At 38.6% G+C, this 19,881-nt stretch overlaps 1 protein-coding gene across 2 annotated transcripts in view; it reads left to right on the forward strand.

The window, feature by feature from the left end:
- The window catches only part of GMDS (GDP-mannose 4,6-dehydratase), a 419,946-nt gene that overhangs the window by 322,627 nt on the left and 77,438 nt on the right, over nt 1–19,881 (forward strand). For both annotated transcript variants that reach the window (XM_064662987.1, XM_064662980.1), the window contains exon 8: nt 11,802–11,920. In XM_064662987.1, coding sequence (XP_064519057.1) covers nt 11,802–11,920 — 119 coding nt within the window. The remainder of the gene's footprint in view (nt 1–11,801; nt 11,921–19,881) is intronic.

Consider the following 19,881-nt stretch of genomic DNA (forward strand, 5'->3'; position numbering starts at 1 on the left):
CATGCCTTGGTATTTTTTTTGTGCTGAAAAGGGGAAGAATAATAAGTGAGGAGGTTTAATAATAAGTTTAGTTATTATTTCATCATTTGATGTAACAGTTTGTTTCACACCTGGGTTTACAAGTACCAGGCGGGTCAAATGCAGAAAATAGTGCAGCATCAGAGAGCTACTTACACTAACATGAACTGCTTTCCTCTCTTTTACTTTGATAGGCTGTAGAAACTAATGAAATTAATTTCACATGAAGCTGGAATCAGACATGGTTTGCAGGATAAACCTCATTTCTATGGGAAAATATTCAAAGTGTTAATTTCCAAGTTTCCTTCAATTATTGTGCAAAAATGGAAAAATAAATTTGCTGAAGTTTAGGCAAGAGAGAAGAAAACACCAAGAAACCACTGTAGCTTGTTTATTAGTATCTTGATCATCTGAGTAGTTTCTTATCGCTTGCATCAAAGCAGAAATGTGCACTAACTCAAGAAATGTCTATTTCATTAAGTTTTGGAGTGTGCAGTCTAACAATGATTTCTGTGTGCTCTCAACCTTACATTTCTTTGCTCCTTTGTTTTTAATTAGTCCAGAGCTAGTCAGTATTAAGGAAGAATGAATTCCCACCTTTCACTGTAATAGTGATATAACAAATAATGTACTTTGCCATGAAATGTCTCTGCTATCCTTAAGTTTCTTACAGCACACTTGTTGCATAAATATTATGACTCCAGCTTCATAGACATCAAAGTTTAGACAGTAAGATTAAATGCTTTATTGAAGGCCCTAAAGAGCATCATTAACACCGCTGAGATTGGGACATTGAAGATGGCTTCTGCTCATCATTTGCTTGGACCAAACTGAAACCAATAAACAGGCTGGACCTAAAGCTGGAACCTTGCAATTAGAATATGGTTTATGGTATAGCTGTTGAAAAAAAGTATACAGAGCAGAGAATTGTGTTCATGTGAAACATGTTTCAGCAGTTGAGTTATAAATCTCTGAGAAGAAGAGAAAAAATGGAATGAGACTTGCACATGGAAACCAGTATATAAGGGATGATGGTGTCACTGTGGTGATAAATCCATTGCATTCTGCAATGACTCATGCCTGTGCCACTATTATTTGCCTGAGAACAGACCTCTGGCCCTTGCCAAGTAATGCGTGTGGGAACACTGTTCCCGGTGTCTGACCTGCGGGGGTTATTCCAGCCTTAATGGCAGAATACCTTGTGTGTGTGGAGTCTCGTTCATGTCCACTGGGGAGGGAGGGCCCTTACTTTGTCTGGATGTGATATGAGCAACGACTTCTGACATGCATGGAGAAGAGATTTATTGCAAGCAAAAGTTGAAGTGTGATAATGCTACTGGGGTATTCTGTAACAATATGGTAAAACACTTGTCATCACTTCATCTCAGGCAGTGAAAGTCAATTGTATATGCTACACAGAGACAGATAAAAAACATAAGTATACTTAAAACTTCATATGGTTTGCATTTTTCGTAACAGCTCTCCTGACTCTAATATAAGACAGGTTTTAATTTTGTTTTGGGTAAGTGGATGTGCTTACAGTCTCACACCCACAATTCTATGGCTTTAAATAGAATCACTCCCAGGGTGCATAAAAGAACACATGCTGTTATGTGAAGGATTTATCCAGGATGCCAGGATTGTATTTATTGCTGGGAACAAACTGAATAAAATTTTCTATTCCTTTCTGACACAAGCCCATGGAGAGCAGTCATATCTATGGTTTTAATGCAGATCCTTCCCTTTCCCTGACTTATTTTTTTGGTGTGACTAAGTGCTGTTGCAGAAATAATAATTACTAATAACGATGGAATCAGAATGACCAGAACAAGCCAAGGGAAGGTCCATGTGAAATGTCCTCCAAATGTATTTTTGAGCATTTCAAAAGAAATCTTCATGTTGCCTTTTCACATCTGCACTGCACAGACAGACTTCTAAAAAACATCCTTTGATTTCTGGAATTGTTTTACTGTTGTCTTTTTCCAGCTGAAATTTCCATGCCCCAATTTTAGATGGCATAAACCATGAGCAGGTATCCAATCCTGAGCATGGAGGAACTTGGTCAGAGCAACAGTAATGTGAACACTGAGGCAGCAAGTCTGTGAGGCAGATTCCTCTGTCCTAGGGCTTGGGTTTAAACTACCAGACTCTTTGCATAAGCTGCTATATCACATGGTGGCCATTTTGGGTACTGTTGGCCTAAAATTGAACTTGTGACATGAGGTAAAAATAAAAAAGAAAATAAATCCCTCTGTATTTCATTACCGTATCCCTGAGGCATCAAAGTTGTGCTCTTGTCTTGGTCTATACTCAGCCAAGAGAATGTAGCATCAAATTCCAGAATGTTGTCACCTGAAATGTTCTGGTAAAGGAAAAGAAAAAAAATCCACGGTATCAGGAATGAGAATACTTTAGCATCTTTGTGTTTTTTCAGGTGACTTCTTGCTTTTTATAGTAAGTAAAACAGTGCCTGGCGTACAATTTTATCACTGCATCGTAAGTAACAATGGCACAATCTTTTTTACTTCCAACTCCAGTAAAACTGGAATATAATAAGAAAGTGAGGTTCAATTATGTGTTTAAGGTAGCAGCCTCTTTATTTACACAAATTATTCAGAAAAGGATAACTTTTCATTTTTAAGAACCCCATAAATAGTAAATGTTTTCCTCAATAGAAGTAAATTAACATTTCAGGTCAATTGTTTTAGATTAATATTCAGGAGTGCAATATCATTTGGAAACTGTAGCAGTCTGAGGAGAATATGTATAATGAAGCAACAACTCTAGAAATTTGAAGGGGAAATATAAATTATAAAATAGATTTTAGGTTAATTTTATGTTATGAACTCAGTCTATCTCCCTGCATTTTTTTAAAATAACATTGTTCATAAATTTTATCTCAGTGCTCTTGCTTTGTTGCTGTTACTATTTTAAAGGATTGCTCTTCTTCCTTCCCAGTTATACCCTCAAACATGTATAAACATTATGAAGTGCTGATTTATTATCTCTGAGCCTATCTGCCTGTGCTGTGGCAGTTCTCTGCTACTCTTACCACTTTTTTACAGTACGACTAGTGGTTTAACGTGAGTCAGGGCCCATTACTGGATAGGCACTGGGCAGATCCCTAGGGCAGACCTACAAACCTTGAGTGGAGAAGCTAGCAAGCTGAAGAGGCAGGCTGGAGATCAGTAGTACTTTGATCCATAGATCATGCTGTTCCTCTGACCTCCATTCAAAGGAGCACGCCAACTTGTGCTTAGCTGTAAGTGTCTGAGCAATCCAGGAAAGAAATAGGAGGTAAACAGGTGTCAGAAGCAGGAACTAGGACCTTTTTATAGTCAAATGTTGCACTGTAAACAATTTGTGATCAATATCTACATTGTGATCATTATTTTGTGGCTGATAGTTTTGCTCCAGTGAACATGCCAGTACTTGACTTGAAAGCCTAGTCTGTTTTCTTGTGGTTAGATCATGGCCCCAACCAGCCTTTCCTGGCATGGGTCCCTAAGACTTCTCTGCCCTCACCACAACCTGGGTACAACCCTTTACTTTAGCAATGAGTAATCCTGTTAAATGGGAGTCTGCTGCTTTGTGAAGAGGTATTTTGTCTTTCATTCATATAAAAATAGCAGGCAAAATTAATTCTGTAAGGGTAAAAAGGGAGACGGAAGTGGGTCAAATATCTTTTGGAATTGTCTGCTAGGTGGAGCCTGAGAAACATGTATTTGTTCTATGTTCTTGACTACATAATACGTAATATGAATCTGAGTGGTTAAAACTCACACATACTTTCTGCAATTTGAATTTTTCTCTTTTTTTCTCTGTTTAGCTTGGAATTTCTTTCCCTTTCTCGTAAACAAAATTTAAGGCAGTTCTTTCTTAGCAATTGTGACAATATCCTCCAAAATTAAAACTAAAGAAACAGAGCATATATGCATCCTTTCTGTATCTTTTCGTTTAAGTTGCTTTGGGTCACACATGTCACTTCCAATCTAACCATTTGAAGAATAAACAAACCATTGTGAACCTAAAAATCTGTTCAAAATTTTTTGGCAGGAAAAAAAGACTATATTAATTTTCATTGTTGGTGAGGTTTCCCAACAAGCAGCTTTACTGTTTCTTTTTTGCCTCCAGCTAGCAACTAAAGATCAGTTATAAAACTGTATACAAATACTTCCACGTATTGAAAGAACAATATTTTGACATTCAATGACACAAGAAAAAAAAAAGTAATCTAGTTTTTGATAATACAATGAGAACTTTGTGTTCAACCAAGATGCATGTGAGAAACATCATGTTCCATTAACAGGGAAGGCTGACCTTTAAGGTTTATCTGGATTATAATTCCTGTGGTTTTTATTAATAAAACTGCCTACTAAAGTTTCACGAGTCCTCCCTGAGATCTGTAAAACAATTGGCCTATCTGCTTACAAGAGAAGAGTTAGACAGTATTTCCTAGTATTTCCTACAGATGTGAGGGCTTTTGTTTCAGAAGACATTGATATTGTTTTCCTTTGAGATGCTCCACAAAGATTATCAGGTATTTTATTATCTTAGTAACTTTATAATTGTTGGATTATTACCTTCAAATGTATCAGCTATACTCTTTTAACTTGAAAGAAAAAATCATGGCTCTGAACACAGTTCAGATCTGAACAAGTTCACATCTAGAGCCAAACCATAGGATTTGACTAAATCAGCAAGCATACTTCAAATTGCCTCTGTGACAATTTATCAACTGTAACTTTGAAAATCTTTGAGAAAGTTTATAAAATGAGTCACAAAATACTATCTCTGTACCTATACTCCAGAAGATTTGTTGTTTATTTACTTTCTTGGGATTCTTAAAATAAATTTTCCATTGTTTCTTAGCAAATAATGTATTTTTTCTCTCAGAGGAAAATGTTTTCATCTCAAATCTGTTCTCATTTTATATTTTTTCTGTCAGTGATGTCTATGGTTTGCAAATGTCTCTCTTCTGAATGGAAGCAGCTGCCATGTCACAAGTACTCAATGTCTCCTCTGCATGAGTAGAAAGGGCAACGCTAAAGGAAAAACTTTGTACACAGACTTTGTAGTCCTTATGTTCAGCATTATTCAGTTAAGGTAGAAGCATATCAAAATGTATTTAAACTGATGAGATCTGATAGATACTTAAATGGTGTTCAGAAGGGTTTTTCCATGAATGGAGGTTCCTTGAGCAACAGAACTTGCACCAACACTGTGATTTTTGGTAATCTGAGAGAACAGGATGATGACTCTTCAGAGGAAAGGAAGAGGCATGTGTCCTGCACCTCTTGGGCAGTTCCTCTTTTGCTGTAGGTTTTGAGAGGGGGTTGAACATTTGAAAAGTGTCACTCGTTGCAGTGATAGACAATGACCTGAACTTCAGTTTGCCTTTCAAACACAAACTGTAACAGCATAGTAAGGTTCTTAATGCATGTGCACCCTAACTTTTTAAGTAGCTGTGCAAGAAGGGTTGTAATTTAGGGGGAAAAAAGCACAGCAATACATTGATTATGCATACTCCCACCATATTCCTGCTGTCACTGGCTTTTTGGGAGTATCGGCACGCCTGGCAGCACATCCCTGCGGTTTTCTTTGGCAAGAGCCTCCCTGCTGTGCTTGCCTTGACCTATAACATTGTCAGAAACAAGTACTAAAGCAATAGTCATTACTCTAGACTGAACTCCCATTGTGGCAGGGAGCATGGGATCATGCCCAACACTTTTGTATGTTGGCTCTCAGGCAAAGACAGCTTACACTTAACTCTGATCACAGGACTTTTTTGCTGCACTTTAGCTTCATTAGTGTTTTTCAGCCATGTGTGCTATGCCTCTGTTGTGTGCAGAACACGTGTAAAGAGATCTTTTTTCCCTCTGTTGGGTATTATATGTGTATTATATGTAGGTATCACTGTTTCTTTAGATAATCTCCTTATATAACACCCTCTCATGCCTACCGGGTACACCCAGTACACACCTACACTTTTAACAGTCGCAGAAGTCAATCAGATGTGGGTGACTCAGCCAGCGCAGCACCTTTTCTTCCTTCTGTGCCTCTCCAAAAGTAAGTAAATAGATAAACTGGAAGTCAGTTCGGGTTCAGAGCTCTGAGTCAGCGTCCCGTCTCACTTTTCTAAGGCACAATCATCAGCTGTGGTCAGCTCTGTAGCAGCTTGAGAAACCACAGCCAGTCAGCTGGGTTGTGTCAGGAGCAGCCGGGTGGTGGCATCTGGAACCGCTTCACATCCCAGGCAGGCAGGAAGTGCGTGGGCATGACATCTCCCCACGTCGCACAGCACGGAAGATGCCAAGCAGCTTCTTTCGATGCCAGTGCAATTGAGTAGGGACAATGCAGAGAGGGAGGTGGTACAATAGCCCTGTCTTTTGTAGCGCAAATGGAACAGTCCCTCATGATGCACACAGGAACAGCAGTCATGCCAGGCCTTTGTGCTCGCCACATGGGGAGAAGGTTCTCCTTTGCTGCCGCATCCCTGTAAAGGCTCATCATGCTTTGGCCCTAAATGCTCAATTCTCCTTCTCAGTAGTGAACCCAGCAGGATAGCGGGATCACTAGAGAGTACCATATCCAACCCACTGAATGCTTCTGCCCACTTCTAGACAATGGAGTATGGAATACTGTAAAGACAGAATTTCTTTAAATGGTGATAATGTACTCTTGGGTCTCTCCAGGTGGTGGTGTTTTCTGACTTAGAAATTGCTCCCTGATTGTTTACAGATTTGAAGTAACCCATGCCTTCTGCAAGTAAGTAGAGCTAGGCATTCACCAGTGTCTGCTTCTTTGTCTCTGAAACTAACAGACGATGCACCATGCAGCAGGCTACAACTATCTGTTCCATCTCCTAAAGTAAACATTACTGATTTGATTTTTTTTCTCTGTGTGTGGCAAATACAAAGAAGTCAGAATGTCTCTGCATAACACCTAGAGATATGTAAGAAAGACTTTTTTTACAGTTTAGGACTTGGAAAAAAGTGCTGTGTAGCACTGCAGGGCAATAGTAACTAATACTAACAGGAACGTTTTCAGTTCATCCCATTGTGTTCAGTCATGTCTGTTTCGGGTCTTGAATTAGATGAGACATATGAAAAGTTTTATTTATTCTCTTGAAAAAAAAATTATCTTTTATTTCTGAGAAAGTTGGATTTGTATTTTTTTTCCTCTTGAATACAAAGATACCTATGTGCCCATTTTAACAATATACAGTGCTAGAGCAGACAGCGAGACAAAAGTCTCAAATATATAGAGTTAAACATAACCTCAACTACCAGTCTTTGTTATCCATGGATGACAGCCCGGTTAATAAATGTTTTCTCACTAGGATACTGAACTAGTGGGAGTTAATGTTGAAACACATCTACAACATACTCCAGACGCTCAAGGCAAGCAGACACATCACAACCATAACAGCAGTGGCATGCACACAGTGTACCTATATGGGAGTAGAGTTAGTCGAACTTGGGTTTTCCCACTCACTAGCCCAGGTGCAAACACTATGTAAGCAAAGAAATTTGGGCAGGGAGAAGACTGGCTCATATTTTGGATATGTTGCTTGAAAACGGTGCTTACTACTGGCAGGCGTTTATATTGAGAAAAGGAAAGAGGGAAAAGATGAAAGAGGAAAGATTTTAGCAGAGGCTGTAGTTCAGGCATGCAGAACAGATATCCTAGTCCACATAATCATAAAAGTGTGTCTGCTTGCTAGACTTGCTATGTATCTCTTTCCAGTTAGGTTTCTGTCTTTAAATGTAAATGACATAGTATTGCCTTTAGACTTTGTGATTCACTAGACCAGAGCCAAAAAGAGTTCAAATATGAAAAATGTTTTGTTACATTTTCCATTAAAGGAACAGTCTTATTCTAAGAGAGTAGAAGCCTGAATTGTTTCCATGGTAGTTTTCTCCTCTTTTTCAACATCTGTCCATGTTTTGTTATCTGGATTAAGCATAACATTAGGGAGAAGGTGGCAGAACTGAACACAAGTAATTTCTTTATTTATCAACCCATCAAAAAAAGCCTTTACAAAGAAATACAGAAAAATCCATGATTCTCCATTTCTGCAACAGAAAAATTCCTAAAATATATGACCTTGCGATGGTTAAAAGATAGCCAAGAGCCAAAGCTGGGCAATGTTTTTATCCCAGTTCAGCCATGTCATGGGTCATGTGGTTCAGCATGTGAACAGGAAGGTGAGAATGGGTGAACTTTTGCCTCAGTTGTGCAGTCCATCAGAAAATAAATGGAGCAAATCACTCTGCAGCTGTATCAGGAGGTGAACGGCTGAATACCTCTCACACAGAGGCCTTTGTGTTCTGGACATGATCTAGCATTATGATGGGACGCACTAGGCTGAGGCTTTGTAGCAATTACTAACCCATTATCACGCTAGAACATGAGATCATTTATCTTCTAATTCAGAGTGTCACCTGTTCTTCATTTGCCAGTCAATAACCATTAATTACTTTCAGTGGAAATTTAAACAAAGCTTTTCCCCTCTGTTAAAACCAGTAAGCCATTCAGTAATGATAAATAAACCTAGAGCTGTATCTCCCTCTTTCCTCTCATTCTCAGCCTGGAGTCTGGTACAATATGAATTCTTAAAGGAAATGCCTAGAAATTGATAGGTCAAGAGCCTTTATTAGTCTGATGTGGGGGGAAGCACATTCCTGGCACTTGCTGTAGGGAAAGCATATCGCTACTGCTTGTACACATATGTCTCATTGGTTGTCATGGGCTGCACCTGTGGAAATATAGATTTGACTGTGGAACTTATTCAAAGTTTTTTCTCTCTTCTGGCTTGCCTTGGCATTTTTTTACAGACTGTTCATGCAGACACATTCAAAGCAACAGCATTTCGTCACCCTCCTCGAAGCAAAACAGAACTATGGCTTACTTTGTAAATTTTAGCATGTTAAGTTTTTTCATACCTGGTTGGATCGAGGTAACTGTAAGTGCCAACAATTGTGAATGCCAGAAAAAATGAAAGAATTAGCAGTGATAGATTCTCAAGCAGTCATTAAGTTAAACATTCTTTCCTGGTAGGTTTTGAGGCAAAAGTTGCTTTTAGCAACTCTATCTGCATTGTTTGATCATTGCTAAGTTGATTCTGTAAAAATTTACTGCAGTTTAAGTTGTATTTCTAAGACAGTGATTGCTTCTTTTTTGAAATAGTAGACAAGAGCTGATACACCTAAATGCATAAAACCTGGTTGGACCCACTGTCAAAGCCTGGGTTTTGTCAGTATTTTGGAGCTGTCTCCTTTGATGTAGGGCATATTTTATAGTAAAGAGAAACTTTCAATGCTATTTTATATTAATATGCAAAAGGAATGCGTAAATATTTTAAATACTCACTGGATTGTTCAATGTTTTGGCATAAGCACCCGCACTAAAATTGTGTCTAATGAATTACAATACTGAGGTGTTTAAAAGTGGGGAGTGGCAAAAAATTGTTGAAAGTCTGATCCTGCTTCTGTTTAGACATTTTAATACCACTTTACCAAAGGTCATAATAAACAGCAGGTGCTTATGCTACTATTGCATATTTGGTCTACCTATGTGGCATTTGGGGCTAAGGGGTGATTTTTACCAATCAATGCGATTATGTTGTCACATATCTCTCAAATGTAACTGACACTACAGTGCCAGGGTGAGAACTTGAGTTCATTATATATGGGAAACATCCACTAAAGTCAGGAGAAGAACCACTGTTAGTTCTGCCTCTGTCTGACTGATCGTCTAATCTTGGAAATCCTTTTTTGCTTAATGCCCTCTCATATGAGGAAGCATGTTGTTTTCAGCTGGACTGCTTAACGAAAGCCGAAGGTCTGTGAAATTAGGGACCAGGCTAGGAGAAACAGAGCTATCAACCACCCATTTTAGATATTCCTGTTACCTTTCTGTGCAGCTGCTACAGCTGTAAATCCTGCAAGCTTGTCCAGTCATGAAGAAACAGGAGTTGGTGATTTACAGTGACCTCTCAAATCATCAGGGAAACCCCAGTGCTCCAAGAAAGCTAATATGAGAGATACAAGTTAAGACATCTCCTCCCCACAAGAGGAGTTTCATTAGCCAGTTGGGTATTTCTGCGTCATTGGTTAGGATGTTCAATCCTGGAAAGGAAAAATAAAGTTGCTGCCATTGTCCTGCCCAGCAGGTCATCTCCCTAAAGCACAATTAATGTCAAGGACTTACACAGCAGTTCCCCAAAACCCAGCCTTCCATGCACATTCAAGAAGCAAAAGGGTTCAAAAGGAACATGTTAATAAAGTCTTGTCAAAACTTTGGAAGATGCATAAAATATTAACTGGGAAGAAAAATGGCTTGGAAATAGAACCATTCAAGTGGAATGTATTGCCTTGCTATGCAGGACACTGATTTATTAAGAATAGGAGGGAAAAATTGAATATTTCAGGTGGTATTTACCAAGAGAAACTGAGCTGTCCCAAAGCTTTTATTAATCTGATTTGCAGAGTATCCACTACCATCAAGGGACCTACTAAAGTTGTTTTCTTTAAAGCTGATGTGAAGAGGTCAATGCAAATAGCATCGTGGATTACACTGTGAGAGGATGACAGTCCTTTCTACCATATGGAGAGAGAGTTGAATTATTTTGTTTTCCTTTTTTGGTTATTTATTAAATGAAGATCATGCCATACAGGTATTCCCTTTTCCTTGCCAAAGGAAATGAAGCATTTGCATCATTCTGACTGATCTAAAGTAATAATTATTCTGTCCACCTACAGCTCCTATGCAGTCAGATAGTCCAGTCACTGCGGCAGTGCCTTTCGCATTAGAAAACTGAAATGTACCTGCCACCATACCTTAGACAAGTCACACGTGTCTTTGCATGCTTCTTTTCCCATCTGTTTTCTGTTTTTCATGCTGACTTAGCTGGCCAGGCCTCTGAGATGGCACTCATCCATCATTACTTTTTTGTGGGAGGGGACTCTGTGAAAGACTGCTGCAGGAATTAAACCTGCTCCCCTGAAATGCAAAGATGTTGACAATCACATGAAGTGTTGCTTCAAACCATATTGGGAACCTTTTGCTGCACAAACAGTTCTCTGAAAGTGATGTTAATTGTTGTCTCACTTTTCCACCAGTGTTTTCTGTTTTCCTGTGTCAAAAGAAAAAGTTTCTTCTACAGTGCTTTAGTATGTAACATTCAGCACATATTCAGCAGGAAAAACAGATTAATTTGGTCAAATACGCTGTTAAACATTCTTAGTTACCTTTTAAACTCTTTTACTCTTAATTAAAATCTTCACTTGGGCAAAACAAATGTGACAGAAGAAAGAGCGAAAAGGATCCATATTTTCATGCTTCAGTGTATTTAACATCGTTCTATAACAGACAGACAACAGCGCTCTAGACTGAAACAAAATTTTGTTCTTTTCCCCATATCAATGTCAATTCATGCAGTGCTTTAAACAAGTGAATCCACACTGTTGAGCACTAAACCAAGTCTCAATGTTCAAAAGTAAACATATTAAAGTCTCCCCTGCAGAAACCCCTGCTGTGAAACAAATTGAAAATCAAATACAGCGTTGTTTTCTATAATAAGAAATAATTGGACTCTTTTTAGAGTTGCACTGAACTGGTTAATAGCCACTGTGTAAGGAAAGTGCTAATTTCCCCAGCTTGAGATATGTGTGTGTACGTCTAGTTATTTCCAAGTCAAAAATGCAGTAATACAATATCGTGTACCAAAGGGGCCACTTACATGTGCACTGAATCTGACTTTGTTTACCTTTCTGCAGGCCATGTGGCTGATGTTGCAAACGGATGAGCCTGAGGACTTTGTCATAGCTACTGGGGAGGTCCACAGTGTCCGTGAATTTGTGGAGAAGTCATTTAAGCACATTGGGAAAACCATCGTGTAAGTACAAAGATGAGAGAGCAGCCACAGGTTGAACATTTCTAGCGTGTCACATTTGCTGTCTTACAGAGTATTGTTTGTCTACATTCTTCTTTTTTCCTCCCCTCACTTTCTAATAGTAACATGTGAGACCTTCCAGGCACAAATGACTGCCACAGTGGATATGTCTAGTGGTGCTCTCTAGATCACAAGTAAAAATGTAAGTGGGTTAGTCTTAATTTTTTAGTCAAGGTCTTCATTTGCTGCTCTCCCATTCACTCCCTGTCCTGGGGGCAGAGATGCCCTTCCAAAGATGGGCACTGTTAGTGCTGTTCATCACCCTCCCATGAAAGGAGCTTTTCTGCCCAATTCTTTATTTTGTGTCCCTAGATCCCCTCAGTCCTGCTCCCATCCTCTGCGATCTGAAGAGGTGACACCTGCCAATCCTATTCTTTCCACGCGACAGCCTGTCAGCCACACTACAAGACTTATGTAGCAAACCACTCTACATTCCTATTAGCTCTTCTCCTTCTGAGCCATAGAAATCTTGAGCAGTGGGCGCAGAATGTTTACAATGCATATTCCACATAGTTTGATTGAAAATACAAAATTCCTTCTCAAGGCCATATAATAAAACCAGGATGGCTTGGTGAGCGCTTTCTGTAATTTATATTTTTATTGTTTATTATTTTTTCAATTTCCCTCCTTCTGTATCTTCTCTGGGCCCCATGCATCAACATACCAATCTCAGCTGGAAAAGGGAGAGGAAAGCCACAGGCTCTTCCATGACGCTAGCACCAGGGCTGTTCCTCGGGCCATCAAAGTCACTTGTGCAGCTGGTGAACTTTTGACAGGGCCAATAAGTTTTACTTGGGAACAAAAACTTGACAAATTCAATAAATATGCAGAAGTGCACAGATATATACAATATTATTTGAACAGCCAGTGGGTGGCTGGGAGGTAATAACATTTTCTTCTCAATGAGTTTTTAGTGTCTGGTTTCAATTTTTGGCATCAGCTTCCAGAAAAAAAATTCTGATGAGGGAGAGAGAGACTGTATTAACAGTATTTCTAACCCAAAGGATCAGTTTGGGGAATAAGTTTCTCTCCATAATTTTAGCATTTCTTGACTGCGAGATGTCCCTGTGATCACACATTGTGCCATATGCCTTAAACACTAGTGAGGTTTGAGAGGGTAAAGAGGAGTTAGTAGGAGCTCTAGTAATAGCTTTGTCTTTCTTATTTTTTCTTCACTTTTTATGCTTTTGTTTCTTGTATTTATAAGCTAATTCACCCTAGTAAGCATGGATAAGAAAATGCTGCAAATTCAATTGCTCCATATAAGAAAGAATTCTAGTGATTTTGAGAACTACTTTACCCCTGTCTAGTATTGTTTATCAAAGCAAGAATGAATGTTTGGTAAACATCTTCTTTTTTTTAAATTTTGATTACATACAATTAGAAAATTATACATATAGGTTGGTACGTATCTGAATGTCTTTATTTGCAGTGGTTCCCCACATCACAGTTTCTTTTGATGTTAGTAAATTTATCCATTAGTTTAAAATTGAACTCCCTGCTTTAGAGTTGGCCTAAGAAGTCTCAGCATTTCCCAAGAGTGACAAATCCACATGTATTTATCAGAAAGCAAATTAAGCCCTCAAGAAAACCTAAAGGAAATAACAAGTCCGCAATAAAAGTGAAAGTACTTTTATGAATAGCTTCTGTTATAGAGGGGATATTAAAGGCTTAGTTTAGATTTAGTTGTTCCTAACACTCCCAATTTTGTGTCCTGTTTAATTTTTGCTCACATATGGCGCTATGTGGTGGACTGCATATCATTCATGTTGGTGTTTACTGCAGTCAGTGTTTGGATTGAATCAATCAGTCACAAATTGCTCTCTTAGAAAAACTTCACAGTACAACTCCAAATGATGAGGTAGGGCAGGTATTTTCTGTGTACAAAGGCATAGTTGATTTTTTAATTACTAATCAAAAAAAGTAATTTTCAAAAATCGTATGAGAACTCACGTGACACCGAGTGACGTGGATTTTTAAGAACATAAATTACTTTAGAAATGGGGGCTTGGCTCTTCTGAAATTTTTCTTTCTTGTGAACAAGTTATTAATTCCTTACGCCATTTACAGTGTGTAACTGCATATACGGAGACTAAGGTGACATTTAAATGCTAATGATAATTTTGTTGCTGATCATTTTGGCAATGGTGCAATTCTGAACATTTTGAATATAGTCTGTCCTGATAAACCAGCCATTCTTTCCCTGTGCTCTCAGGGTGGGAATAATGTCTCAACAGATCCACTACTCATCTTTCAAATTGCACTAGATGTAAAATATTTCTCAGGATTTGGAAAGTTTTGTTAAGAACCTCCACAATTTTTCTAGGTGTCAGGCTGGCCCATGCTTTTGCAGTGCATACACACACAGACAACACTCTCCTTGCCCTCGCTGGCTTCTTGGCCAGCCAGCTGGTAACCTCTCACATTCTTTGAAACGCCCAACAGCTTTCCACTCCCACCTCCTCCAGTTTGAATATATCTTCTTCAAGGAATAACCTGGCAGCAAAATCCTCCCTTTTAGCCTTGTGGGACCCCAGTGGTGAGTCCCATTGATCTGTTACTTTACAATTTATGAGGCACCTAAGAAGCAGTACACCAGAGTGCAATTGCTAAACAATTTCCTGTGGGGATGGCTGCTTTCTTCCTATCTCCCTTCCTCAGAGTTGTGTTGAGTTGTTTGGGGTTCCTGGGGTTTTTTTGCAGGGTTACTGGTATTATGAAATTTTGCAACCTCAAAAACTTATCTGGGAAATTTACAGCACCTTTTCCACTGCTATAAGTGATGGCAAAGCCTCCCAGTATTGCTGTGCGATCTGCCTTTCAAAATTGATGGAATGATGGAGTAAATGACCAGGATGGATGTCGTGGCAAACAATAGTTGGCAGAGCTTGTGCCACATCTGAGAACACTGGGGACATGTGCAGGGACTCCTAACTCTTTGTGCTTTGTCGGGGAAAGTTATGTAAAATCTTAGCTGTCACATCATGATATTGCAGTAGAGAACAGGAAGAAAAGCAATTCTGGCTTTTCATCAACCAGCTAAAAATATGAATTTTATTTTTTTAGGTTTTTTTGTCTTCCTAACAATTCACATTAACTTGTACAGCTGAAAATCCAGGACAGCCTAAAAAGTCTTTCCAAGAACATAACATAATATTCTGTTCTAGACAGTCATTAGCACATGTCAGGACTATGTCTTCCAGCCAAAATAAGAGAGAGAGAAATTTTACTACATTTTTGTAACTAATGAAATGTACAGCTGCAATAAGACTGATTCTCTCTCTGAAATTGACTGTAAACTGTACACAGAAGTTTATCTAACTTGTCTGGTTTTTTTCTTCTAACATTTCTTTTTCAAGGGAGAAATTTCAAACTATATTTATATAGTCCTCTGAATCATTCAAATTCAGTCCTTTGTACTACCAGGAAAGCCTCAAAGCTACAAATATTTTCCCTTGTAAGGATTACATTTTTTTTCTTTTACTTTCCTTTCTACTTATTACTCATTAAGTAGTACTTGGGGGAAACACTTCCCGCCTATAATTTGAACTACAGCAGGGTACACGAAACAGGCAAACGCTTGTCTTGACTAATTTTCTGTCATTAATCTTATTAAATTAGAACAGGATTGCGAAGATAGCCTGAAACCACTACAGCACTCAGAGATCTTTGCAGACTGCTAGAAAGACTGCTGTCTGCAAATGAGGAAAGTAGAAAAAAGCAAAAGAAAAGAAAAAACTGTTCAAGCTGCAGAAAGATTTATTGTGGGTTTTATTAATATAAAAATACATGCACATTTGTTACAGAAATAGTCATTGCTTGCAGAATCAGAATTAATTCAGAAAAAAATGAATATTTTACTCATTTGGCTCTACATACAAATTTTATCTTAACTAACGTGCTAGTTGGTCTTATAAAAGATGACCTTAAAAAGGGGAAGTTTGCAGATAAGCTATAAGGTCTAATGAGGTGAACTACTAACAGAAGTGGAGCAGTGGCCTCTTCAGTGACAGTGAAGGTTGAACTGAAATTTAACTGAGGGCAGAGGGTTTTTCTGGTTTGTTTGTTGGTTTGGTTTTTTTCTTTTTACCCTGAAGTAGAAGGTTGGGTTACAGAAACACATGAGATTTGAAGGATTGCTGTGAGAATAGAAAGCCAACAATATGTTAATAATGGTGCTGTGGGAACATGGAAGAGGAGCCATCAGAAGTCATCAGCAAAACAGCTGCTATTTCCAGTCTGGTTTGCCCATCAAAAAGTGCTGGCTAGCTAGTGCTATGTGTTGTATTTACCAGCTCAAGAAACTCAGACGCTTTCAGATAAAGAAGAAGGGAACAGGATCTCATCCAGGAACTGGAGGCATTTTGAAGAGAGTTGAAAGGAACCCAACCAGGTTGGTGAAGAGTGCTGGCCTGGGTGAACACACATGAGCATGGGTCCTTGCTTAGGACTGTACCATTTTTGTACTTTCTTATTGATATAAGGTTTTATCTGTAGGCAGACCCAATAATAGTTCTGTTTCACAATTCAAATTAAGGCTTGAAGACTGTAAAAATTTAATTATCTGATTTTATACTTCATAAGAGGTATGACAGTTTCTTCTATATGAAGACTGGGTGAGAATGAAATATGGAGTTTCATGGGAGATTCCGTATTCCCCACCCCCAAAATTAAATTAAAATATTTCTTACAAATGCAGTTCAGGAAAATATCTGATTTCAGGTCAGCTGGACATACATTTAAAGAAAGAATAACGTAAATAGAAGTTTTAAAGCCATTCGAAAGAAAAAAATTGATTCTGAATTAATATAATTTTGTTTCAGGTTGACACTAATGTAACTTACTTGAAATTACAACTTTTCTCTTCATAATGCTTTGATTTTCACTGAAGCATTGCTATTGTTTCAGAAAACATTTTCTTCTCAACACCAAATTTCACAAACTGGAGTGAAGAGATAGAGCTTCAAAAGCTTTCCAATTAACTGGAAATACATTAAAAAAAAAAATAGGGAGCCTAGCATGTATTCTTTTTTTAAGTCTCGTAATATGGGGAGTCACAATTTAGATTTTTGAAATTCAAGCTTGACAATGCATGCACTACAACAACTATAGCATTTTTTTAACTGTGTTTGTCTAGTGAAAAAAGCATTGAAGAGCTGATTCACCAGAGCTTTTGAAAAAGAAATTTTAGGTACATTCCTTTATGGAATACTTTTTCTTTTGATTTAAGCACAAGGTTGTGGTTACGCAATCCCTATATCCTTGATTGCTTTGATGCGTCAGAGCTGCTGGCGAGGTTGGTGGTTGAGTTGGTGGTAAATAAACATATGAAGAGTCATGCTTAAAGTTTTCCTTCAAAAGACTACTTGCAAAAGATATTAATGGTCTGTTATACGGTGTCAGTTTTGCTGTTTATAAAGTGCCAAGACAGAATGAAGTGCTTTGGCTTAATTTTGCATGCAATAGAAATCAGGCCACAGATCTGAGAAGTCTACACAAATGGTATATCATATGACCTGTGGAGGAAGAGCAAAATTTTCCTAAAATTTTATTTTTATTGAATTTATTGTTCATTTTTAAATGTAAAATTATTTTCTATGGCATATAGAAAATATGCCTTTCATTTTAAAGGTCTTCATGATGGTTTTATTTTCCATAAAGAGGCTGAGCAGCTGTAGACATTAATGGTTTTAAATGTTTTTTTAAATACCATCAGTTCTGTTTCTCTGTAAAGATCAAACAAGGACATGAAATGCATATACTTGTTCAGTTTATCTGTGCTTCTGTGAAAGACTTAATTTTTAGTTGATTTCATGACCACCACAAAAATATATGTACTTTGCTTTGTTTGCTTCTCAATTACATCCGTTCAGACCATTTGGTCCATTGCAGTGCTATTCCCACCACTCCTCAATTATCCTGGCTCCCCTGTCTCCTTCCCTGCCCAGCTCACACTCCACCAGGTGGGTACCCCTGCTTTTCATCCTTACAAAATCCTCTCTACCTGTGGATGTTTTCATAGCTTGAAGCTTGCTCTCTTACTGAATAGTTATAGGAAATGAAAAATAATTGGAATCTCCAAAGTTGTAAAACACAAGGAGCATTGGTCACTGATGATAATAAGTATTATGATAGTAGTGATCTCCAGATATGGAATTAGCCTTAAAGTAAATGCAATCCATCCCTCTGTAAATCCAGAATTTAAAAGCTCTTGAGGTGAAGAACTTTTCAAGCAAGTAAACTTGCACATGCATTTGAAATGTAACTAACTTAGTTTTATGGGAATTTCTGAGGTCCTCGATAGCAGTGGTATCCACCATAGTCAACAAGTGACTATCATTCTAGGCAATCCCAAAGCACCCATCTCCAACAGTGAGGCACTCGACATGGAAGTGTAGATGCAAAGGGCATCAAACCTGCTTTGTTGGTAGCAAGTGCAGAACATTCTGGCCTATGGCTGATGCCACCAGTTGTGACAGCAAACCCATGCTTTGCTTCAGTGAGAGGGTTAAGCTACACAGTGTGGGGCAGGCAATGGCCTTGCTGTAGAGGCTTGTTGTCTGCAGGACCAGCATTTTGTGAAAAGCCTCCAGTAGGCCAGCAGGTGCCTGCCTGGTAGCTCTGGGCTTTGACACCAGCTGCGGTTTGGGGGGATCCACTCCTCATCATCTATAAATTTAGCCCAGTCCTGATTAGCCAAACTTACTTCAGTGTTTCCCCCAGGTTACACAAGACTCTTTTCTTGCCTGTGTGGGCGTTGGCCCTAAGGAGCAGAAACTGGGTAGTCTGTGGCTGGAACTATCTAAAGCCACAGCAACACAGGGGTTCCCCATGCCTCTTCCACCACGCTTGTGCTTCGAGATAATTTGGCTTGACATCTTCCAGTTAAAAATTCTGATGGCAATTTGACTATAAAATAAGGAGGGGTTTGGTGGTTGTTTTTTTTTTTTTTTCTCTTTCCTTGTGATTAGAGAGGGGAGGGGGAGTTGGTTGATGAAATGGATGTCTTGATGCTGGTGTCAGCCTGGCCCCTGCACAGTCCCTTTTATCAGCAGTATGGTGTCCCCAGCTGTGAGCATAGAGGTGCCAAGAGCAATTAGAAGTGCAGCTATCAAATGTTACTTTGTTCACAATGTACTTTTCTTTTTTTTTTTTTTTTTTAACTTGTGAACTTTTCACATTACTGGGCTGAACAGAACGGGTGGAGATTTCTTCTTAAGCTATTTCTATTGTTATATAACTTTGATAGCAACATTAAGTGAGTCTTTACTGGCTCGACTGAGCCTTCTGGAGCCTGTTGGGTGTTAAATGGGGTTCTCTGCTCAGTGACCTCCAACAACTGACGTCTCCTGATCTAAGTGCTTCCTGTTGTTTTACTGGTGAGGGTTAGTTTTCTATTAAGCTCATTTGAGTCCTGCACATCTTTACCCTCTGCCCTTTAAAGGGATGGGCTAATGTTAGTTTTGGCTTCTGAATGAAAACTTTGCAGTTCAGGCTTAAAACAGAGCAACTGCAAAAAAGAAAGAAGGAAAATTTAAATTATAAATCATCTTTAGCATCATGGCATGACCATTATCAGCTGACTTCACTGTCACTGTTATCTGTTGGAAATTATTTCAGTGCTAAGTGTTCCCAGTATCAAGCATCCTACAGACTTTGCTAGTCATTCAGAAGTCATGAGTTGTGTTATAAAAATTGTGGGATTCAAAAACTAGTAATAATTTGGTATTTCTTTCTCCCTTTCAGTGTCTTAACTTTCATGAGTACACAGAGGTCACATCTTCAGACTTTTCTCCTCAGGGCTAGAAACTCAAAAATGAAGGCTGAGATTGTCAAAGAATTAAATTCTTCTAGAAGCTTCAGGAGAGGGGGTGGGGGGTTCAGGTGGGAGGGTGGAGCAGGGG

Source organism: Pseudopipra pipra, chromosome 1 (genome assembly GCF_036250125.1).
Source record: "Pseudopipra pipra isolate bDixPip1 chromosome 1, bDixPip1.hap1, whole genome shotgun sequence".
In the NCBI taxonomy this organism is placed as follows: domain Eukaryota; kingdom Metazoa; phylum Chordata; class Aves; order Passeriformes; family Pipridae; genus Pseudopipra; species Pseudopipra pipra.